General features: G+C 42.6%; 2 protein-coding genes across 3 annotated transcripts; both read right to left on the reverse strand.

Annotated features, from left to right (window-relative positions):
- Positions 1–566: 566 nt before the first annotated feature.
- Positions 567–15149, reverse strand: PSMA6 (proteasome subunit alpha 6). Of its 2 annotated transcripts, none has more exons than XM_015422622.1 (7): positions 14941–15149; positions 10805–10899; positions 8666–8747; positions 8139–8294; positions 6886–7064; positions 1959–2053; positions 567–758 (listed from the first exon to the last, which is right to left on the reverse strand). In XM_015422622.1, exons 1-7 carry the CDS (start codon positions 15014–15016, stop codon positions 701–703), a joined length of 741 nt encoding a protein of 246 aa, XP_015278108.1. In that variant the 5' UTR covers positions 15017–15149; the 3' UTR covers positions 567–700. The 2 variants fall into 2 exon arrangements, with proteins under 2 accessions (XP_015278108.1, XP_015278109.1); XM_015422623.1 differs by having other exon boundaries at positions 14945–14998.
- A 5096-nt stretch (positions 15150–20245) lies between these two features.
- LOC107119988 (mitochondrial ribonuclease P protein 3-like) lies at positions 20246–23731 on the reverse strand (the record flags this gene model as incomplete). The annotated part of the gene is made up of 3 exons (XM_015422621.1): positions 20246–20374; positions 22090–22285; positions 23583–23731. Coding segments are annotated over 3 exons (474 nt in total), but the record flags the coding sequence as incomplete, so codon positions are not given.
- Between the last annotated feature and the right edge of the window lie 694 nt (positions 23732–24425).

Raw genomic sequence — 24425 nt, forward strand, 5'->3', positions numbered from 1 at the left:
GTGGCAGAGAGTGATTGGAGTTTTGAGCCCAACCCCCCCAAAGCTCTGTGTGAGGGCTGATTATAAAAAAGGGTCTGGGCTACTCTTTCTGTGGATGTCTCTGGGAGTGAGAGACAAGACCCGAGGTGTCAGATGTCACACTCTCTGTAGATTTTAAAAGAGACAAGAAGGGTGGTGAGTGTGACATCTTGACCTGTGTGTGACAACCTGAAGAAGAGAGTCTGTACAGGGAGAAGGGGCATCAGATAAATTCACCAGATCATGACTACAAGTTAAACAGATGTGATTCAGGAGATGTTGCATGGTGTTGTTAAAATTGAGAATAGAATCTGCAGTCTAATATGCAACAGAAACAAATCCATTATTAGTATGCAATCATTAAAAATTTGCCAGTTTAAAGACAGCAGTAAATTCATTTCACGTTATCTCTGGAGGTATTTTTTCAAAGCTGCTTCTGCAAGAATGTTCGCTGCTTTCATACACTGAAATTTGGTCATACCATCACTGAAATGTTTTATAATTCAACACTGGGCAACAAGAAAGGACAAAGTTTTCCAAAACCTCCGTTTTATTTGTACAGAGTAAAATACATCAGATAGTGAGCATTTCAGTTGCAGCCCATAATCCAGATCCATTAACCAAGTTCGTTTTCACCTAACATTGTGGCCTGAAGTCACATAATTAGGAATTCTAAATAGAGCTAATCTCTCTCTGCTAGAGCGACAAGGTGTGTATCAATCTCTGCTTCTGTAAGGATCCTAAAAGAGGGAAAAACACAAATGAAAAATTTATTTTTCAACTCAAGTATCTGCACAGTTAAGGAAATCCACTTAACCTTTAACAAAGACCATACCAGAAAGGATGAAATACACACTCCAGTTGGACAAAGGGACAAATCACCAGCAAACACAAACTCTAGCCAGCTGCCAAGGACAGGCAAAATTTGAGATCCCTATTTCCAAGCAATGACCAGCTCCTTGCTTCTGTATGTAACAGACATGCCTCATTAGCACCCTAATAAAACCATTCACTCTCAACTTAACTTGTGATTAAAACCCCCATGAACATATGTTGCCTTATATATTGTGTCCACCACCCAGCTCCGTGTTGTCTGTAACGCATGAAATGGCTCTCAAAGTTTGTTAATCTGTAAGTGCTTTACTGGAGATGCCAGGGATTGAATCTGGGACCTTACCCCACAAAGTATGTGCTCTCTTCTTCCTGCATGGGTTACGGAGAAGACCTGTGCCTTACTGAAGACATGACCAAGAGGTGGTCGAATGGCCTAGCTATTGTTGTGATCCGCCCTTCGCCGGGAGGGTGGAATATAAATTTGAAAAATAACAATAAATAGAATAAACACTGAAGATCACAGGTTTAATCCCTGGCACATCTTGCTGAAGGATCTATAGCTGCAGATGCTGGGGAAAGAATTTTCTCTACACTAGACCCTGGAGTAGAAGACACTGAGCTAAATGTACCAATGCTGAGACTCAGAACAAGGCAGCTCTATCTGTTTGTATATTCATTTAAACTGCAGCCCATTCCCACCATCATGCCAGAAGCTTCTTGGGAGTCTCAGCAATATGCCAACTTCTAAAAGTTGCATAGTGTGATAAGTAGCCCTAACTACTTTTATCTGGTCATTTTCATGTCCTGTAGTAACTCCTTCCCCACCATCAGAACACTAATTATATGGAGTGGTACACAACAGCACCACTGGTGGGATCAAGTCAATTTTTTTACTGACTCCTACCCAATTCCACTCGCTTCTAAAGCCCCTGTTCCACTTGGCTTTCGTGCATGCAGGTCCTATAATCACTAGCAAAGCCTTTTCTGGTAGACAAAGGAAGCCCCTCCTTCCTTTTCCAGAAGCAAAAAAACCCCTGCTGGATCCAACCAGCTGAAACTGTATCTGAACTATTTCTAGGGAGGTGAGAATCAAAGTGAATCTTTACCTGAATTTAGGATTTTCAACTGTGACAACTCCTACTTCTATTTCAGAAGGTTTGAAGTCAATGGACAATACAGTAGAAAGGCAAGTTATCGCTGTCTAGAAATAAAAGTATACAGGGAAAAATGTTGGAAAATATGAAGTCACATTTAATATAAAGATGTGCTCAATTTTACTTTTCTTTCAGTTTTACGTTACTCCAGTCACTATGAATTTAGCATATTTTGTTCATCATAAATTTAAGTTACACATTTCAACCCAACCAAAGATGCAACAGAAACAAGTACAAATTTCTTCCTTTTGTTCACCTTTATACCTACACTGCTATACATTCTTTCAAGCATGGGAGATTGTTGTTGGCTCCCTTTGTGCCAAGAATCATCTATTAATAGATTAAAAAGGACTTCCCAAAATTATTACCTCTCATACCAGCATTCCCCTCTATTATAAAAATAAGAGCACAAACATAGGCTAATTATTTCCAGCAACAAATTGTAACAGATTAATCCTACCCACTAGGATTGATTTTGATCAGTTTAGCCTATCATATGAATATGACCACATCTACAATTAAAAACATCTAGATAGTTATTCAAACATAAGCAAGTTGTAACACAGCCCAACAAGAGCTGGCCTTAGTTTTACAAAAGCAGCAAGTTTCCATTGGAAGTCTTGTATTTTGTAACTACTCAATTAAAAATAGGATCTGTAAAGGCAATTTTACTTGTTCAACATCAGCAGAAACAAATTCCAATAATAAATTAGGGGTTGTTTTAAGAGAGAGAGAGATGGAGAAACATTCCCACAAGGCATTTTATGTCGACACTCAGCTTTGGCAATACAGAAGAATACAAGAAGCTACTGACAAGTATGAACAAGACAAAAGTTCACTATCCCACCAGCATTGCCCAGGAGCACCAACATAAATGTGAAATGGGGTAAGACTTAAGGCTTAATTATTTTGGTGAAAATCTGCAGAACAGCCACAGGGATATAGGGACAACTGCAGATTAATTTTAGTTGCTTCTGTTGCCAAGTCTTCTTAAGCATCATAGAAATGAAGCCAAGAACATTTTGCTATCACTTCACATTTCTCTCCATTACCACCTGATCAAAATGAAACCACCTTAACATTAAATTTTAAAAACTTTATGTGGTTTCTTAATAAAAGTGTAAAATGATCTTTTACTTAATAAGGTTAATATTTGCACCTGTAAGGGTGGAGGATGAGGTCATACCCCAAAAGCTACTTGTGCCAGAAGTTTTATTTCACTTTTCTGCAGGTTACTTTTCTCTCATATTTCAAGACTTAATTTACCATTAGCATTTCTGGAAAGTATTGCTTTCATAACACACTGCTAAAATCACTGTTATAGCTGAAGGACAAGATCAGAAAAGGAGAACTGAGCTATAATTGTTCTCGTATTTCAAGGAAACTGAGTTGCAGTTACCTCCAGTGCCATCCTACGTAGAGTTGAACCCTTAAGTCCACGAACCTCAATGGACTTGGAAGTGTCTAACTCTTAGGATTGCATTATTAGTTTCTTTGAGGCTGTACTTCATGTGCCAGAAAAATAAGTGAGCCTGCAGCATTTCTGTATAACAGCCTGGATTGGTTGAGGCCTCTCTGTTTGGTTCCTCTCCCATAAGGCTCTGCAAACTTAGCTACTTGTCATTTCTCAAGCCTTCTCCTAGCCTGACAATGCACACTGCTTCCAATAAGGTCACAATAAAGTCTAAATATTGAGTTTGTCTACTGAAGGCTCTTAGATTCTTGGAATGAACTTTGATATTTCTGACTCTTTATTTTGACACATAACATCCTTGACTCTCTAGGGTAACTAGGGTATGAGTTCAGGGTGAAAATTGTTCTCTTGACATTCTTCTGCTAAAAGTGTGTTAACCTTACATCATCCATGTGGGTACTAAGGGTATAAATTGTTGGAAGACTTCTTTGCTCTGAGCTGGCCATCAATCAGCTCTCTGTGAGCTCTTGTTGATTAGACAAGGGCAACCTATATTTCATACTAGTTTACTATGTTTGTGTTGGAGTATTCTAAGCTGAATATGGAAATGTTATGTTTTTATCCTAAAACATTTGTAAGTGCTAAAGTGCTTTCTGTCCTTAAGAAGCCTATATTGTAATAAACTGGTTTTGTTTAAGAACTACAGTCTCTCTATTGATTCAGTCCCTTGCCAGTCTCCACCCAACCAATAAAAGCACTAAAGGGGAATGGGAGGGTCCCAGGGAAAATAGTCTTGGGGTCCCGGAATCCTGCCACACCTCACTCATGTTCTGTTCAATACACATGTGCAACATCTGTGAAGCTATGCAGAAGTAGTGTTGGTTTTTATACCCTGCTTTTCTCTCCCCTAAGGCGTCTCAAACTGGCTTACAATCGCCTTCCCTTCCTCTCACCACAACAATCACCTTGTGAGGTAGGTGGGGCTGAGAGAGTTCTGACTGTGATTAACCCAAGTTTCAGACCCAAGAATCAAACCCGGTTCTTTTTAAAAATTAAATTACATATATAAAAACCACAGAGCAGATCAGCAGATGGAAAGATAAGAAGCTTTGCTTTAATTCTTGTAAACCTTCACTGTCAAAAATTGAAGATGTTCAACGTCAAAGTTCAGTGTCAACAGCTCTGGAGCGCTGAAACTGAACAGCAAACTCCACTCACCCCCCCCCCAAGCTTTCAATCTCCATTTTAGAAGTAACCAGTTTGCCACAATTTCCAAACCAGCAAATCGGGACAGTACTTTCCTTCCAAACCAGAACTGGACATCTCCTGGTTTGGAAAGAAAGAGCTGACCAGAGTTTGCTGATTTGGATGTCACAGTAGAGTATGGCTAGAACTAAAACTACAACATACAACTATGGAAAAGGAATCAATGTGAGAAGGGGGAGCTTAAGAGTCATCCCTAGGTCATTTTTTACTCTCCAAATTATAGTCTGAATCTATCTGAACTGATTTGTGAAATAAACTTCAGCTAGGCTATTATTTTCAAGGATATGTCTTTTTACTAAGATGGCACAGGATAGGTTTTACAAATAAGGATGGCCATGTCTACTTTCTACAGCAAGCCCAGAATGCTAAGCATCATTACTAAGAAGTCTGAACCAGTTATTTCTAGTAAGAATGTGTCTCAAAACTCTTCTACAATTTTGTTTTACAACTGACTATCCAGCAGTCCCCCATGTTATACAAATCAATATGTGAGAATATCAAAAGCCACCTATAATGTGGCATGGCTGCTCTTTCAAGTCCTCTCACGATATAGAGTTCTGCTGAGCAGATGCAAGCCCTTAGGCACACCTCTCTCTGAATTCAGAGACTTATCAAGATTACATCCTTTCTCTGCTCCATGACACAAAGTGCTTTCTTACGCAGCAATCCTATGAACAAATGTTTGGGCAAGTCACTCATTTTTAACCTAAATTCAACAGGTATATGAACCAGGCTCTCTTGTTCACAAACCTAGGCATCTTCCTAAAGAACTACACTGCTGCATGACCCCAATTCACTTAATTCCATGTTGAATGTTATCCTTCCTACCAAAAAAGGCATGTGCATGTTAATTCTTGCCCCTTATTGTGAAAAAGCACAAAAAGCATATTCTATAGCAATTAGATTACTAACTTCCAGGCCAAGGCTAGCATAACCATGACTTAGTAATACTGGACCGAATCCAGCAACCTGCCAGCAGAAGGTGCTGATGGATGCAGATCTTTCATGTTTTACCCTTCCCCCAGTAGTGACCCTGGGAAAGCTGATCCTTGAGGGTGTGGCACCTGCGTGGAGTAACAGCCACATGGGTCAGTGGGCTGCAGTGAGGAGGAAGGGGAAAAATCTCCTTTCCTGCCTCTTTGATCAGTGGAGCTGTCTCTGATGGAAGAGGCAGAAGGAAATTATTTCAACTCCTTTCCCACTGCAGCTCGCTGACCTGTGTAGCTATTATTCTATGCAAGTCCTAGGGGTCAAGCAATCATCTTTCCTGGGGTTTATAGGGACTGCACTGGGGGAAGGAAAATGTGAGGAAGGTCTACAATCTTTGTGTGAAGATACTTGCCTGAATGGATGACAGGATCCGACACACTGCTTGCCCAGTGACCCAGCTACACAGTCACTGCTATAGTGTACACTTGTGAACATGCACTGGCGTGCAAAAAAAAAGACATTTTATGATTTCAGCATGTCGGCTGCAGTGGGCATCTTTGCTTACTAAAACAGCAGTAGCCCATAAACTTTTCACAAGAACTGACATGTGCTAGCCTTCTGCTTACACGTTCAGGTCTTTCTAACAGAGTCTACTTATCGTAAGGCAAAATTGCAGTGACATTTTGCATAAACATAGGACGGCAATCAGAAGAAAGCATGGACAGATTCTAAAACTTCTATGGAACAAACCTATACGACTGCCACACAATACCTAACAGTCTCATCAACAAACGCTGCAAACAAAATATGTCACATGAGCCAAGTACACATACTCATTGAGGAAAGGGAAACCCAACGAACTCATAACAAGCACACTGAAGAGAATGTAATAGGGAAAGCAGATTACCACAGCTTTTGTAAAAAGGACTATTAAGAATAGCCTTAAATGATCACATGCCAGTCAACCTGGCATATAGTGAGTGGATCTTACAGTAAAGCTGCTGGGGTACCAGTTTGGCAAGTCTTTCTTCCCCAACCTCAGGCACATCATGAATTAACCATCTAGATATTTTGTGTCCAAGAAGATGTTCAGAAAAGGTGAGCAAAGAGGAAGAAACGGCTACTTTCTAGGACTGAGCCAATACAAATTTTTTCATAGTAACCCTGCCTGTCTTCTATAGCAGATTAAGAATTTTTAACAGGCCAGTCCAATGAGTTCACGTGTATGTAAAGTTACACCTCAAGTCTGAAATGCTTCTATTCACTTACCTCCACTGTCTGTTCAAATGTCCAGTCCAATTTTTTCTTCACTTTCTTCTCGAGGAAGCTAGTGGATTCTGTCTGTTTGACTCCTGCAGCCGTAGCTTTAAAACCACAGTAATACCCCGCTGGATCACACTTGTACACCTGAGGATTGTTCTCTTCATCAATGCCAATCAAAATCATGCCTTTGACAAAGAAGTACAGTGTTCATTTTTCCAGAAGAAATTGTAATCAAAAATTTCAGATGTTTAGGGATTACCTGCTTTTGCGACCTATACTTCTCTCCTACCTGGGGTGGGGGTAGAGGTGATTTTAGAAAGTGTTTTGCATATATTCCATTACTAGCATAAATATCAGGGGAAGGGGCAAAAGCCACCTTCGTCAGCACAACGCAGGCCATTTGATGCTGTACTGTTGAACGTGCCCCCCCCCCCCCCAACAGGACATATGCATCTTAGGAAATATAAGCTTTGTTGATTTTTCTAGACCTCATTTTCACAACATCAGTTCCAAAAGCGAAACAATTCTTCATTTTAAAATAGTCTATGTAGCCCCCGTTTTCCAAAATCTGGATTTCTTAAAAAGCCAACATTCAGATTAAAAGACAGGTGAGACCCAAAATACACCTGAAAACATCTAGTATTTGAACTGCTTATGAATTTGAAGCAGATTTTTTTTAGATCAATAGAACTTCCCCCAAAGAAATGCTACTTTTCTTCTATTGCACATCCAGCAGACCCATTAATCAGATTCTCGGAACCCCTCTTTCCAAGTCTCATATTGTAGACCTACCTCCCAACAACACAGAGAGGCTGATCTAAACATGATGAGATTTTTCTCATCATTCAAAGCCCCAGAATAAGCATGCTTTTCAGTCCAAGACAACATAGTTACATGCTTGCCCTGCTGTCCCCTCTTCCATTCACACATGGAGCACAGAGACAGACTTCAGAATTTGGGGAACCTTCACTCAAGCTTCAGTTCACTGTGATAAACAAATACAGGTACCCTGCCTTTCCCACTGAAAAACCTGAAGCTTGACTCAAACCATCCCACACGTAGAAGCCTTCACTCAGTGTGCAATGGGAGGAAGGAGGCAAGCACCCAAGCACAGTTAACAAATCATGCCAGTGCCAGTCACAGGCAAGCCTAAATGCAGCCCTTGTGATTTAAATGAGACTTCTGCAGTAAGTAATGCTTAGCAGCCCTATATTCTTAAGGTTTCAAATTAGTTTTAACTTATATTTTACTGTACTCACAGCAACCAAGAGGCCTCATTTCAGCATTCTGCGTGTAGACCTGAGAAATATCTGCAATCCTTTTGCACAGCATATCCACTGGAATATCATAGCTGTACTTGTATTTCCAGTTTGCAGCCTCATAGCGGGCTCTCTGCACCTGGGACCGGCTGTCCGCTGACACCAAGAAAAGGAACTGAAGTCATTTCCATGTTTCTTCCAACAAATATGATTAAAAATAATCTCAATATAAAGGGGGGGGGGGAAGACTGCAGAAAGAACATTCCCATACCCATTACAATTCATAAATCTGAGTATTTAATACATTAGTATGCCACTCTTCCACACCCCACTCCAAGAAACTCAACACAGCTGATCTCCAATAGAGGAACTAGTCTGAATCAGGCCTATTTTGCTTCAGAGAGGGAAACATACCCAGTGCCTCTGGACCTTTCCCTAGTCTGTGGCATTTTAAAATATATAGTGCCCTGTTTAGGAATACCAAAATATTTTGCCATTTTTGCTACCAGGGTAGGTGATTTTAGTACCTGTCATGCCTGTCATTACACATCCAATATTTTCAGTTATTCTGAATAAGTGAGTTACTGTGCTAGAATCCAGTAGCTTGTCCTAAGGGATGAAACAGAAAAATAATTTTAAATAGCGCAACATTTGGAACTAACTCTAAGTTGTCTTCAAGGGCAGCCCTGTTTATAGGGCTTGTTTACTTATATAAATACCAATACCAGAAATATATTGGGTTGGAACCAGCAAAAGTTATCTGCTAGAGCCTCTGTGAAACCAGAAACATTACCAACAAGACTATGCTGCCAGCTTATTGTATCCCAACTTGCATTACTTCTCGTGCAAGACATTGTGCAAGTATTTACTCGAGAAAAGGGACTAACAGGTATTGCACTATTACTTAGCACTATTATTATTTTAATAAATCTATAAACTGCCCTCCCCTGTAGGGGTCAGGGCAGTGTACATCATAAATTAAACATGAACAATTAAAAACAATACATAGAAATAATAAATAGTTAAAACAGATAAAGCAGTCTAATTCCTCCAGATAACAGATGGCCTCCACAGGGTGCATCACCTGCTGGGATTGGTAAGGCCAGGTGGAAGCCATGGTAAGGAACCATTGCTGTCCTCAACTGTAGGCCTGGCGGAACATCTTCGCTTTACTAAGCAAGTTCCCACAGGATGCAGATGTTACTAGGCAGAGAGTTCCACCATGCTGGGCCCAGGGCTGAAAAGGCCCTAGCCCTAGTTGAGGACAGCCGGACATCTTTTGGGCCAGGGATTGCCAGTAAATTTTGGTCTCCTGAGTATAAAGCTCTTCAAGGGGCATACCGGGAGAGGCAATCCTGCAGGTATGTTAGTCCCTGACCGTTGAGGTCTTTAAAGGTCAGAACCAAAACCTTGAAGCTGATCCGGTACTTAACTTGGAGCCAGTGCAGCTGGCGAAGCACAGGTCGAATATGTGCAGTCATTGGGGTACCCTTAAGTACCCACGCTGCTGCGTTCTGGAAACTGTAATTTCCGGATCAGCCTCAAGGGTAGCCCCACATAGAGCGAGTTACAGTAATCCAGTCTTGGGGTGACCACTGCATGGATCACTGTGGCAAGGTCAGGGCTAGAGAGGTAGGGGACAACTTTCCTGACCTGGCAAAGTCAGAAGAATGCCAGTCTGGCAACATGTGCTACCTGAGCCTCCACTGATAAAGAGGAGTCCAGGAGCACACCCAAGTTCTTGATGGTTGATGCCGGTGGTGCACCTTCAAGTGGTGGGAGTTGACACCCCAACCACGGGAAGCTCCCTCCCAGCCAAAGGATCTCCATCTTTACGTGTACAAGTGTAACTGTGCCGAGATTGTATTACTACTCGTGCACCAATGGATCTAACCAATCAGGAGAATAAGAAAGGAGGGACAGAACAATTCCAATGGAAGTTTAGGAACTTTTCTTCCCTTCCTCTCCTTAACACAGCCCCTGCGGAGCCATGTTGCTATTAATCCACAGTGGTCCTGAGACATTTGGGAATCAATTTTTCTGGGGCTGAAAAGGACTACTGGTGAGGAGAACTCAAGGAAGCTTCATAATCCTTGCATCCACAGATTGTGTCACATATTGTTTATATTCTAAGGAATTGTATTTTTATACACTACAGAATATTTCCTGAGGAAGATCCGTTTTTTGAAACATTGTTATAAAATCCAGATATGATGTTGATGCATTCTTATACAAGGATTTTCTTATGATTTGATGGAATTTGTTTATTGTGTAGTGTTTATTGTCTACAATATACAGAAAATATTGTCTTTGTAAGTCTTGTTGACTATCTTGATTTGTGGGTCAGACTCTCACGATTGTTTTCTCAGTATTTGTTTCTTAAATGGCTGGCAGCCATTTCACTAGTCCGTTTCACTCCCCCCCCCCTTTCAAAGCGGGGGGGGGGAGGAGGAAACTGACCAGTGAAATGGCTGCCAGCCATTTAAACCTCAGCTGCTGATTCTGCACCGCTCAGCTGTGAGGCTGAAATGGCACTGAACAGCTGAACTGGACATTGGTTTGGGGGCTCCAAACCGGCCCAAGTTTGTACTGAATTTTGGCTCATGAGCTCATTCGTACCCATCCCTATTCACATTACAAATATTGCTAAGATAACTGCTACTTACAGGTACTTTCTTCTGTGTGACAACAACTGCGCAGTCCTTCCCACGAACTGCTACTGATGTAAGGCCACCCTGGTTTATGGCCTTAAATGCATACTCTAAATGGTACATTGAACACAGTTACTGATTTGGCAATAATGCTATGGTAACAGTAACATTTACAAACTCTCACTAAGAGCTGATTACTCATGCATGTAGCAATACCTGAAGAAATATCTACAATGTTACACAACTTGAAAGCAGCACTTTAAAAAAAGCAATGCTTTACGCACACACTGATTTTTTTTGTATTTCTCTGTTAAAGCATTTATGACATCCAGACTACCATCATTTTCACTTTTTCCACGTTAACAGAGTTTATTTGCTAGTTCAGCAGTAATTGCCTATGAAGAATCAAAGTGACATATTTCCCCTCTTCTCACTGAATAGTTAATCAGATCAGTTGGCAGTAAATGCTTATTTAAACTTATCTTCCATTATACACATCTTATTTAGGATTTCATTTTTATTTATTTTATTTATAGTCTGCCTTTCTCACTGAGAATCAAGGCAGATTACACAGAGTGAGTCAGTACAACCAACAGGATGGGACATTCAATAAACAATGAAATAAGATTAGGGTTTTAGAAATCTGGAACCAGTAATCTAAAAAACAGAACTGAAGCACAGCGTAAGTATTAACACGACACATTAAGCAATGCAAAAATTACACTGTAGGACCCTATTTACAGCAAGCTGTACACAGTAGTACAGACTACAGTCCCTTATCATCTAAGTAACATCGTAAACTATTCTGTGCCATGCAACCCTATTACCCGCTTAAATAATTCAGTTTTGCATAGCTTGCAGAAAGCCAGGAGAGTGGGAGCCTTCCTGACCTCCTCAGGCACGCCACTCCATAAGGTGGGGACAACAACAGAGAAAGCACGAGTACAGGCAGCTGTTGATTTTGCCCATTTGCAGGCTGGCAGCCCCAGAAGCCCCTCCTCAAATGAGCAAAGCTGTCATGGCAGAACACAGGAAGAGAGAGGGCCCTGCAGATAAGAGGGAATAATAATAAGAGTTGGATTTATACCCTGCCCTTTCACTTGCAATCTCAGAGCGGTTTGCAATCTCCCTCCCTTCCCCTCCCCACAATAGACACCCTGTGAGAGAGCTCTGAGAGAACTGTGACTGACCCAAGGTCACCTAGCTGGCTGCATGTGGAAGAGGGGAATCAAACCTAGTTGTCCAGATTAGAGTCCATTGCTCTTAACCTCTACACCAGACTGGCCACAAAGGGCTTTGCATTTGATAGCCAGTACCTTAAATTGTGCCTGGTAACTAATGGGCAGCCAATGGAGTGATTGCCGAATGGGACTAATATGCATGCTCTGTCTAACTTCTGATAATTATTGGGACATTGCATTCTGCACCAACTGGAATTTCTGAACTGATTTTAAGGGGAGACCAATGTATAGCACATTACAGCAGTCTAGTCTTGATGTTACTGTGGTGTGAATCCAGGTGGCCAGATCAGCCATAACTAGGTAAGGGGCCACCACATGGTCTAAGCAGTTGCATTAACTTGCTTCTCCAGCAATAATGATGGATCCAGTATAACCCTAAGGTTTTTAACTGAACCAGCAAATATTAGGTAAACTCCATCAAAGGTGGGGAGGAAAATGTCCGTTTCAGGGTTTAGTTTCACTTTGTTTTTTCTTTGTTAATCACAGAAGCCAGGCAGCTATTCAGGAACTCTACCGCATCACCAGGAGATTTGGATAAGGAGACACAGAGCTGGCTATTGTCAGCATATTAATGACAACCAACCCCAAAGCTATGAATTATTTAACCTAAGGGCTTTGCATAGAGACTGAAAAGCATGGAGGACAGAACTGCACCCTGTGAAACTGCAGAGGATAGGCCCCACACTGAGGATAACTGGTTTCTAACAGCAACCCTTTGAGTCCAATCCGTCAGAAATGATTTAACCAGTTCCAAGCACATCCCGATACCTACTTCTGTAACCAAGAGTCTCAGCAAAATCTACTGTATGAAAAGCTGCAGATAAATCCAACAAGAGCAACAACTCAGATGGTAGTCATCACTTTTTCTTCAAAGATGCCATATAGGTAAACACTTAAAAGTCTGCCCATATTTATACATTATAAATGAAAACTAATGTAATGTCATGGCTGAAATAAATGACTGGGTAAAGTATTTAACTATAAGTCCTGTTAAATTATCTTTCTACCGTGAAAAGCAATGTAAAAGATTATCTTCTAAATCTATCAACAGGCACACAAATCTGATTGTTTTGCTAAGAGTATAGCAAACAATTATTTTGTGCCACATCAAGGCAAAGTTTAAGAAAAATTCTTTTGTACACACAGCAAATTTTCATGCACTTGGACAACTAAGTATGCTGGATAGTTCTTACTCCAAAAGTTAGACATGTAACATAATTACATGTACTCAAATCATGAAGTTTACAACTCTGTGGGAATTTCTGTGCTCCTATTTACTAATTACAGTAGGCTATAATCTAGAAAATGAACTATATATGGCAAAGTACTAACGACAATGTCAGGAGCTGGTTTTCAAAGCCCTTTCAGCACTGTATTTCAGATGTTATGAGAAAGACCTTAGTTTCAAAATGCAGCATGAATCTTTGGAATAAGGTCTTTACAGCTGCTCAAATAAACAGAACAATAAGATCAGACCAGTAGGTACTCTGCACAAAATTGAATACCTGAAAGTAATCAAAGACATTTTAGAAAAACAACTGGCTACTTACGAAATGATTAACCACCTACTGCTGTTCTGAATTTTATCCAAGTTCTAAAGCTCAGAATGCCTGGTCAAAAGCCGCACAGGACCTGACCAATGCCATAGGTTACCTGAGCAACCAACGCTCTTAATATGCTCCTCTGAGACAAATTAGTTCATCTGAGGAAAGCATTCTGAAAGTGCCATCAGGCAAACAGTAATATCAACAGCAACTCGTACTGAAGCATTCTCTGTGGTCACTCCTACTTTGTGGAATCAACTCCTGACCTGACCGGAAATTGTTCAAGAAAGCATTTTTATAAGGGAAATAGTATGGCGGGAAAAAAGGGGAATATTCAGTAAGAAAGAATTTTTATTGGGTTACTCTTTTTAGTTCAGTGGTCTCTAATTATGTAATTTAGTTTTAGTGCACTGCTTGTTGTATGTATTACATTGCCTTGAGATTCAATGAGAAAGGTAGACTATAACTGAAGTAGTAATCTCAAATTCCTTGGAAAGAAAATAAAGATATGCAAGATTGTGACATCACTGGGAATACTGCCATTAAACTTTGGTAAAAAAGGAGGAAAAGGCAAAGTTACCTTCTTTCACCAGAAAATTAATATGTTAAAGACTACATCATCCATGTATGATTGTCTCAGATGAGTGAATGTTATTTAGATTACCTGTTCCAAATTGACTGTATTTATTATTTATTTATTTGTTCAATTTATACCCTGCCCTCCCCACCATTACATTTATAAAAGTCTGCAAGGTTGCCCTACTTATTTGCTTGAAACAGTGCTAGCATATAGCCTACTGTATTTGTTTTCAGCTGCTTACCCTACTCTTAACCTTTGTGCCCCAATTATAAATGAGCCAAACAAAACAACCTGATACAAAGGAGGTCAGAAATCCTGCAGCTCTAACAGTTGTGTCAAACGGGAGAATAGCAGACAGTGCAACTTAGGATAAGAACATTAGCAAATCTTGAGAGATAATAAGAGCCTTGCATCTACTAGCGTCAGCACACCACCCAACAGAGACGGATGTTTCACTTTCGCTTTTGAGTTTGGCTAGTGTTCCCGGTAAGCGTTAAGTTGCTCATTTTTTTACAACGAAGGGATCTAACCTGCGTGCATGGCGCATTCTGTTTCTCCCCACAGTGATATACATTTGCTGGGCAGGATAACGCGGGCTGCGTCTTAGATGCTGCGTCTCTAGAAACAGAAGCGCCGCTGCCTATTACCTATGCCACGTTATTCCCATCTACCACAGAAAGCAGGAATAGTTGCTCCTATGATTGGGCATCCTCCCCCCCTCTCTTCACCCATTACCGAGCACAGCGGCCCTACACCATGACTAGGCGGTTCATACTACACACTCACCTACTTGGTACAGGCGCCCCTCGGGGGAAAAAATAGTGATATGCCGGTCAAAGCCGGCACTGGAACCTCGGGACATGGTGACACAGAAAAAGGGAGAAAACAGGGACAGAAAAAGGAACCGTCTACAGACACGTCGTATAGACTCCACCGCCACCAACCGAACTGTGGATAACAGGGAAATACTTCCGGGGCCACAAGCCCCTCGCGCAGGCGCAGTTGGCAACTAGCTGTCTAAGTAGTGAACGATTCGTTGCGTCATTTCCGACTCACTTCCCTCCTTACTCATTGTGTAAAACGCGCAGGCGCAAAAGAGTCAGCAAAACCTCTGCTGTATGTATAGAAGTCTTTGCTTTCTGAGGATGCGCATCCCCCAGCGTTATGGTTGCTGTAAAGTTACTGCATCCGTTTTGCTGATGGCACACGTGGGAATCTTACGTTCTACCCAGCCTCAGAAACATAAGAGGAGGGAATTTTTTTAATACTTTGTAAGATTATGACAGTTATGCACAAATAAATCTGCCATTATTTCTGCTGTACAGCTAACAGGTCATCTCCCTGGAATTTCTTTCGTCAGCCGAAATGTGATCAGAGCAGTCTCTTTTGTTTTGTCCCCCCCCCCTTTTTTGCAAGGGCATCTTTTTTGGACAGCGATAAGCCGTAATTAGACAGGGTTGGTTCTTGCTGCAGTGTCCTCACAAGATCTACTGTGCAGGTGACAGAATAGGCATAGGAGCACTGCCAGAAAAGAGGATAAAATTCGATTTCAGTGGCACCTTTAAGACCAACAAAGTTTTACTCAAGGTATAAGCTTTCATGTGCATGCATACTTCTTTAGATACATTGAAATTACCAGTCCACACAGTAGAGGGTAAGCAGCAGGGGTCATTTCGTAGAAAAAGAGCTGCAGGAGCTCATTAGCATAACTTATTAGCATATGCCACACCCCCGACATCACCAGAAGTGTGCACCAGCCCCTCTGACAGGCAGAAGCACCTGGGATCCAGTCTTTTCTCCCACTCCCTTCCCTTCGCCTCCAAGTCGGGCGAAGGAAAAGGGGAGGGGGAGGATCTCAGGCGCTTCTGCCTGACAGAGGTGCTGGTGTGCCCACAGCCAGCCTGGGTGAATTATAGAATCATAGACTCATAGAGTGGGAAGGGACCTCCAGGGTCATCTAGTCCAACCCCCTGCACGATGCAGGAAATTCACCAATATTCCCCACAAACATTGTTCTCTATGGTGGGAAAAAAGTTACTTTTTTCCCACCATAGAGAACAATGGAGGGGATGGGGCAACCTGTTTGGGGACTTGTAGAATTGGACCCCCTGGTCCAATGTTCTTCAAACTTGGTTGGTATCTTGGGGAGGGGCTCCAGCAGCTACCCTGCGAGTTTGGAGCCTCTCCCTCAAACCCCCTCCCTCCAGCCCCCAGAATATACCCTATGTTTTCACCATTGACATCAATGGCCCATAGGATATAATGGGGCCGAAATTGACATTTGGCTGGCCCTTTTTCAGGCCAGCATTCTAGCGCGGAGCCTGAAAAAGGAGGGGTGGGCGGGGGGTGGCGGCTCTGCAGGCCGTTTTTCAGGCCCGGTGCCCTGGCACGGAGGCAAATGTTTCGCCCCGCGCCCCTGCGCGGGCATCGCAGCTGCCGCCAAGAACAGCAGCGCGGGCCATAACTTTTTAAGGAGCCCCGAAGGAGAGCTGGGGTAGCAAGAATGACCTCTCACGAGAGGTGGAATTTACCCCTAGGAGTCCAAAGCCACCACCCCGGGGCTCAGGGAGGCAAGGTAACGTTTCGCCCCTTCCATCTTAGGCAAATCAGGCTACTGAAGCCCTATCTGTCCCCCCAAGATCTAGCAACGGTGACCAGACTTGATTACTGCAACTCGCTCTACGCAGGCTTAACCTTGAAGCTGATCTGGAAATTACAACTGGTGCAGAATGCGGTGGCATGCCTGCTGACGTCAATGCCTGTGTGGCTCACGTTAGGCACGTGCTCTGCCAATTGTATTGGTTGCCAGTTGAGTACCAGATTCGCTTCAAGGTGCTCGTTTTGACCTTTAAAGCCTTACATGACCTGGGACCAACATATTTAAGGGACCGCCTCTTCCTATCTATGCCTCAAAGAGTATTACGCTCAAAAGATCAACACCTCCTGGTGGTCCCTGGCCTGAAGGATGCCCGTCTTGCCTCAAGCAGGGCCAGGGCTTTCTCTGTCCTGGCCCCAGCCTGGTGGAACATACTCCCTTATTGAGACCAGGGCCCTGCGGGATCTTCTTCAATTCCACAGGGCCCGCAAGACAGAGCTGTTCTGCCAAACCTGAGGTTGCTGTCACCCATCTGTCACCTGTCTACTGACCATCAACAACTGGCCTTTAACTCATTGTACCATTAGGCCAGAATTTTATAGCCAACTTATGCTCTTCCAAGCTGCACCCATTGTTTTAATTGTTATAATGTTTTATTGTGTTTTAATGTTTAATGTTTTAAACTGAAATTGTATTTATTTCAATGATGTTACTCGCCCTGAGCCCGCCTGCAGGATGGACAGGATATAAATGCAAATAATAAATAATCATGTCATAGCCTTTGTCTGATGCATAAAGTGTTACATCCCACATCACCTTTACTACACAAGTAATATATGCTGTTAGGGCTGAACAGTAGCAGCAAGATATACTGTTTTGGTCTAGGCACAAACAATGGAAAGCTACAATATATTTTGAAAGCTGATGAGTGAAACAGCCTTAAGACTGTGATCTTGTGCACATTTAACAGGAAATAAGTCCTGCTCAATTCACTGGAAAATTTACTTCTGAGTAATAACACATATGACTAGATTGTGCATCTTTGACCCCCAATCATTTGCTACATTAACACCAGATTTCTTGTCTTTATTTCCAGAGTTCTCGCTCTTCATCTTTGACTATAGCGTACATGTATTACTGTTGTATTTTCCTTTTTCTATGCAAGTGATCAGGAATATGCTGCAAGACTGGATGTATTCAATGTTCCAGTTATTATTTGCTCCTGTATGGAGAGATGTATGCTGAATACCTGTGAGAAACTCTGAAGAACAGGGAAGACTAGAGGTATTAATGAAACATCATGTTCTCCTTGTTACTCAGCACTATGTCTGCCATTTTGATGAGTCAGGTGTGTATGGAAGGAGGGACGTGTATACTGTTTGGTGCAGTGGTTAAGAACACGGACTCTAATCTGGGAGAACCAGGTTTGATTCCCCATTCCTCCATGTGCAGCTGCTGGTGTGACCTTGGGTCAGTTCTTTCAGAGCTGTTCTCTCAAGGGCAGTTCTCAAGAGAGCTCTCTCAGCCCCATCTGCCTCATAGGGTGTCTGTTGTGAGAAGGAGAAAGGGATTATAAGCCGCTCTGAGACGCCTTCAGGTATAAATCCAATCTCTTCTTCTTTCTCAACTGTACAGGCTATATCTCTGTTCTGCTGGATACAGTTGAGGATACCTGCCCAGTGCCCCCCAGTGAGTCTGGGGTGAGGATCAGTTTTAGAACCAACCCAACTGCGCTCCATCTTGCAGCTCATTTATTATGTTGTCCTATGAAAGATTCAGGTGGGTAGCCATGTTTGTCTGAAGCACTAGAACAAAGTTTGAGTCCAGTGCACTTTTATGACCAACGAAGTCTAACTCTGGGTATAAGCTTTCGTGTGCACACGAAAGCTTATACCCAGAATTAAACTTTGTTGGTCTTAAAAGTGCCACTGGACTCAAACTTTGTTCTACGGAAGAAAACGAAAACTACTGAGGACAGCAGTAGCCCATATCTGAATAAGCTTACCTCTTTCTCAGCATATTTATTCTCATAGAGTTATGTTTGGGTGTATGCAAATGCATCTACAAACAAGGATCAGTGTACCTTTTAATGCTGCATAGTGAACTCAGTCTTCACTCCTCAAATGACACCCCCCCACACACACAGCTTCTGATAATGTTCCATCTGATGAACGATTTGTTTCTAAATACCAATACTTTTAAAGGATTTTCTTTTCAAGAAAGCAGTCTATCTAATAATAGAAAAAAGTCACTTAATTTTGTGATTGTCACAAATCAGTGGTGGGCATAAAGGAAAAATGGGTTCTGCATTATATACTAACTAGGAGAAAGCCCCGTTGCGGAAATGAATGCAACCAGGTCTAGAAAGAGGGCCTGGGCAAGTGCGGGGTCCTGGTGATGCGCCTCGGTGGGCGGGTAGAAGCAAGGGGGAGGCCTTGAAAGCCCCCTGCCTCACCTGTCTGGCGAGCGGGCCAGGAAGGGGCTCTGGGAGCCTTCTCCTGCTTGTCCATCTGGGCATGCGGGCAGGAGAAGGAAGGGGAGGGTTTGAAAGGCCCCCCGCTCCCTCCTGGGCCCTTCCCGGCTTGCGTGCCTCCGAGAGCAGGCCAGGAAGGGACGGGAGGGGGCTCTGGGAGCCTCCTCCTGCTCGTCTGTCTTGGCAGGCGGGCAGGAGAAGGAAGGGGAGGCTTTGAAACATCCCCCCCCGTGCCCTTGCGAGCGGACCAGGAAGGGACTCTGGGAGCCTTCTCCTGCTCCTTCTCCTGGCCTGAGGGTGTCTGTCTTGCCTCAACCAGGGCCAGGGCCTTCTCTGCCCTGGCCCCAGCCTGGTGGAACATGCTCCCTATTGAGATTAGGGCCCTGTGGGATCTTCTTCAATTCTGCAGGGCCTGCAAGACGGAGCTGTTCTGCCAGGCCTTTAGCTGAGGCAGTGGGCACCCATATATGGTCTCCCTGAGGTTGCTTCATGTATCCACTGATAGCTGGCCACCATCCCATCTATATCAATGGGCCAGAAACCATTATAGCCAGCTGAATTTGTATTTTAAGCTGTAACTACCAATTTTAATGTTTTATATAGTTCTGTGTTTTAAAATTTTATATTTTGACTGTATTTATTGTAAATGATGTTACCCACCCTGAGTCTGTTCACGGGATGGGCGGGATATAAATACAATAAATAAATATAAATAAATAAACAGTTAAAGGGCTGGACAAGGAGCTAGATCTGCATTCATATATCACCTCTGTCCTGAAGTCTGCTGGGTGACCTTAAGCCCATCACTATTTATCAGCTTAAACTACCTCATAGGCTTGTTGTAAGGACAAAATTAGGAAGGGAGAACCATGTATGCTGCTCTGAGCTCCTTGGAGGAAAGGTGGAATAAAAAATGTAGTAGAGAAATGGAAAGTGAATTCTATAATGGATGTCCAGCATCTGGCTTGTTTAAAATAATAGAGCTACAACACACACAATGTCAGTTTAGAAAAATGGATCCTTTATTTCAGTTGAAGACAAAGCCATTTTGTTGGCACTTCATAAGAAGATCTTTCCAAAAGACAGTCATCATACGGAATATGCCATGTGCTACCTGTAGTCTGCACAATGGTATCATAATTCAGTATAGGCTGGGGAGTATAAAGAGAGATGTTAGTTTTTAGCATATATAACAATACAAATGATGCATATTTCCTAGAATACATTTTCCCTCTTTTCAAATATGCCACTTCTGTAGACCTGCTCAACAATAAAATATTATATGATTTGATAAATGAGTTAACAGAAGCATTGTGTCCAGATCACAGGCGGTGGTAGTTCTGCTTTATTCTGCTATGGTCAGGCCTCACCTGGAGTACTGTGTCCAGTTTTGGGCACCACATTTTAGGAAGGATGCTGACAAGCTCGAGCATGTCCAGAAGAGGACAACCAGGATGGTGAGAGGGTTGGAATCCAAGTCTTATGAGGAAAGGCTGAAAGAGTTGGGTATGTTTAGCCTGGGAAAGAGAAGGCTTAGAGGGGACATGATTGCAGTTTTTAAGTATTTGAAGGGCTGTCATGTAGAAGATGGAGCAGATCTATTCTCTCTTGCTCCAGATTGCAAGACTAGATCTAATGGGTGGAAATTACAAGGGAGTCGTTACTGGCTAAATATCAGGAGAAACTTCCTAACTGTGAGAGTGGTTGAGCAGTGGAGCAGTCTGCCTCGGGAGGTGGTGGATGCTCCTTTGCTGGACGTTTTCAAGAGGAGGCTGGATGAGCATCTTTCGGGTATGTTGTAGGTATGTAGGGCTATCTTTCAGCTATGCTCCTGCGGAGTGCAGGGGGTTGGACTAGATAACCTGTAAGGTCCCTTCCAACTCTAATATTCTATGATTCTATGATACTAAGGGACTAAAATACCAAACTGAGTACTTTGAATGTGATGTCAAACAGTGATGTTGTATGGCGACATTCCCAATGTGATGACATCATACAAAAGTGGTGTCATCTCCTTGGGGACGTCGTGTGGTGATGAGAGCAAAACTCTATGGTAAAATTGCCCTCAAACAATAGTTTTGCCCAAAAACCAGAGCGTCGCTACACAACATCCCCAACCTGATGATGTCACTTCCACGTGATGTCATCACATCACGGACTTTGCTGTGTGACATCACTGTTTGGGGGTGCAGTTCCCCCACCAGCCAACTGGCAGCTGGTAAAAGCCCCCCAAAGCAGGGGATCCCTCGCCCCCACCTGGGGAATGGGTACCCTATGCTGAGAGTATGTGAGTGGACATTTTCTTTTTAATAAATACTTTAAAACTTTTAATTCTGGTAGTGGTTCTCTGTACCACACGAGACCTCCATTGTTCTGGGCATGCTATTTTAAAAGGAGTGCAGGAAGAAGGGGAGAAGCAGTCAGTTGGCTTGTGGCTACTCCCACCATGGTGTACAAGGCAGTAAGCTGTCCCCATGGTAACCAGATACTGGACAGCAGGAGACACAGAGATGAGGACTCAGAACAGGGAAGGGAAGCTGGGAGCCCTGGATCTCTCAGTAGGCAATTTCTACAAAGTCCAGGTCATGGCAGTGGATGAACCAAGAGAGGGAAAGAAAAGGTGTTGTGAAGCCCAGCGTGTGGCATGTGCCAGGCAATGACCTTGGATGGCCACTGATGCCCAGACACCTTGGAAAACACAGAGGAATAGGGTTCACAGGTAAGAGCAGGGCAGTTCTGCCACAAAGGGTAAAAAAATTATTCCCCCCTCCAAAATCATTCCCCATTTTAGGGCACTTATTAAATACACTATCAGATGCACTGACAAGAGCATATCAAACCAGTGATTACTACAGTGAACTGATACCTCAAACTTTATCCTCCTTCCTGGTACATAATCAGAAACCACCATCTGATGTCCACGCTGCCATTTAAAGAACAGGCGTCGAGTGAGACTGTCAGGAAGGCAAGCCTTGTGATCGCGTAACAGATCTCTGGTAACAAACTTACAGTGGCTGCCTGAGTGAAGAGTGGCATACAGCAGGAAGGGATCATCTTCAGACCTTGAAAAGGAAAAGACAAAGAGTCATCATACACTACAGAGCTTAGTGAATGGCTACAAAATGAAATTTTGTTTGCTGTCATTAATTGCACAACTATTCTTGACTTTTTCCTATTTGGCAAAACATCTACATTTTAAGAAACAGAACTTAAGAAAGTTTCTCCTTCCGGTACTATCGGTTGATACATTTGTGATACACATCTGAGAGAGACATCAGCACTGTGCAGAGGTTGCGGATTAACACACAGTGCAGTCCTCTAATCTAAACTCATGGGGTTGGATCCAGACTCAGTTGGAAATTTCCAATGATTCTTCCCTTCTCACTGCAAACTCTGCTCATGTAGCTCCTCAGGATCCCTTGTCCCCCATGAGCAGTGTTTCATGGAGATCAGTAGGCTGCAGTGGGAAGAGAGAAGCAGAAGTCTCATTTTGCTGACAGAAAATTTAGAGTGCCATCCTAAGCAGGTCTATTCAGAATCCTACTTGGATCTACTCAGTTAGGCTTACTCCCAGGAAAACATTTTTAGGATTCACTGTTAGTCTGGATCCAACCCGCTGATCTGAATCCAACCCGCTGATCTGAATGGGTTTAGACTGCAGTAACTCCACACAGGATGGCACTGTCAGAAAAACAAGTGCTACATTCATCTGGACTCCTGTAGTGCAAGTAAGTATACAAAATATTCTTGATCTATTCAACAACATATTCTTGATCTACTGTATAGCATATTCTGCAATACTTTCCGCTCCCCAGGGTAAATGTAAAACAAATCCATCCATTTCCTTGTAGCTCTGCTATGTGGTAGCCTTGCATTGTATTTAACTGATGATCATCTGCTTTGATGATCAACCACATTTGAACACAGGAAATGTACCTGCCTAGCCATTAAGACAAAAAAGCTGATATAGTACTTATCAGTATAAAGCTGGGCTTCTTAAAGCTGCCTCTCTCATTCCAGAGATTTACAAAATTGATGGCACCAGTTTTGAAAAGTCTTAAGGGAGCAACATGGTGCAGAAATGAAGTTGAAAGCTTTGCAAGCATTCAGCTGAAAGATCAAACTCTTCATTATTTAGTTTCTCTCATTTTCTCCTTTACATCCATACACCATTGTTAGTGGAATGTACAATGACAACAATACAGTTCACTGTTACATGACTTAACTGTTGTTTATGATTAGTTTCTGTTAAGAGGCCAGTTTTGATGCTAGGGCCAACCATTTGTTTAGCTTGGAATCCACCACATTTACTTTTCTGGTCTGAAAAAATGGCTACAGTTCATTCGCAACAGTACGTACACATTTTCAGTAAAGAAGAAGTCTGCTTTCTTCTGCATAGCAGCCATATTTTTTCGGTCCCAAAAGCGAGATCCTTTCAGCATGTGTTTACGCCCCAGCACAAGCAATCGCAAATTGTGATTTGCCAAGTAGAGGACAACATCTAGCAGCTGTAAGAAGAGGGGGGGAAGCAAACAACCGGAGAACTTATGGTACTGCAAGAGAAACAAGTTTTTAATGCATGGAATTCTTTCTGTTATCTGTTCTCTCTTTCTAGCTTAATACCAAAGATCTATGAGCGTATCTAAATCATAGTGTTACTACTGTACACTGCTGAAGCTGATTTAACTAACAGCTCTTTAGTAACACCTAGGTTAAACATTTTGAGAATCAGTGTAGAAATGTATATTACTCCACTGACTTGCCTCTGTCCCTTTACGTTTCCATCATGATTCGTCACTTGCTAAAGAGGCTGATGGTTAGGGGAAAACTGTATTGAACCGGGGTTCGTTATGGGTGAAGTAGGATAAAAAAGGGAAGGAAACAGAATTGAATCATAGAAAGAATAGGCACACACCTAGGTTGCCTTTCTGCCTTAGGCAGGGCGAGGCTGTCCTTGCATGAACTGAGTGCAACCTAGAATCTCTTGTGACATCAGAGGGAACTGTGTTGCAATGGCTAGAATGTCAGACTGGAATCTGGTGGGCGATAAACTCCCAGAGTTAAGCTTCCTTTTGGACCCACTATTTCCATTCACAGCGTTTCTATAAGCATATCTATTTCTCTTAGATTCTCAATTTTACTGGTCTGTGTACCCTCTCTGACATACAGTGCCACTCCACCTCCGACCCTTCCCTCCTTATC

Source organism: Gekko japonicus, unplaced genomic scaffold (assembly GCF_001447785.1).
Source record: "Gekko japonicus isolate JY-2015 unplaced genomic scaffold, Gekko_japonicus_V1.1 scaffold1920, whole genome shotgun sequence".
NCBI lineage: Eukaryota > Metazoa > Chordata > Lepidosauria > Squamata > Gekkonidae > Gekko > Gekko japonicus.

Excerpts from the sequence above, each read along its gene's own strand:
- PSMA6 (XM_015422622.1), bottom strand. The coding sequence starts at position 15,016 with ATGTCCCGAGGTTCCAGTGCCGGCTTTGACCGGCATATCACTATTTTT. Across the intron at positions 8,748-10,804 it reads TCACACAGAAGAAAGTACCT|GACAAGCTACTGGATTCTAG; the intron begins GTAAGTAGCAGT and ends TTCATCCCTTAG. Across the intron at positions 8,295-8,665 it reads TGTAATGACAGGCATGACAG|CGGACAGCCGGTCCCAGGTG; the intron begins GTACTAAAATCA and ends TCTTGGTGTCAG.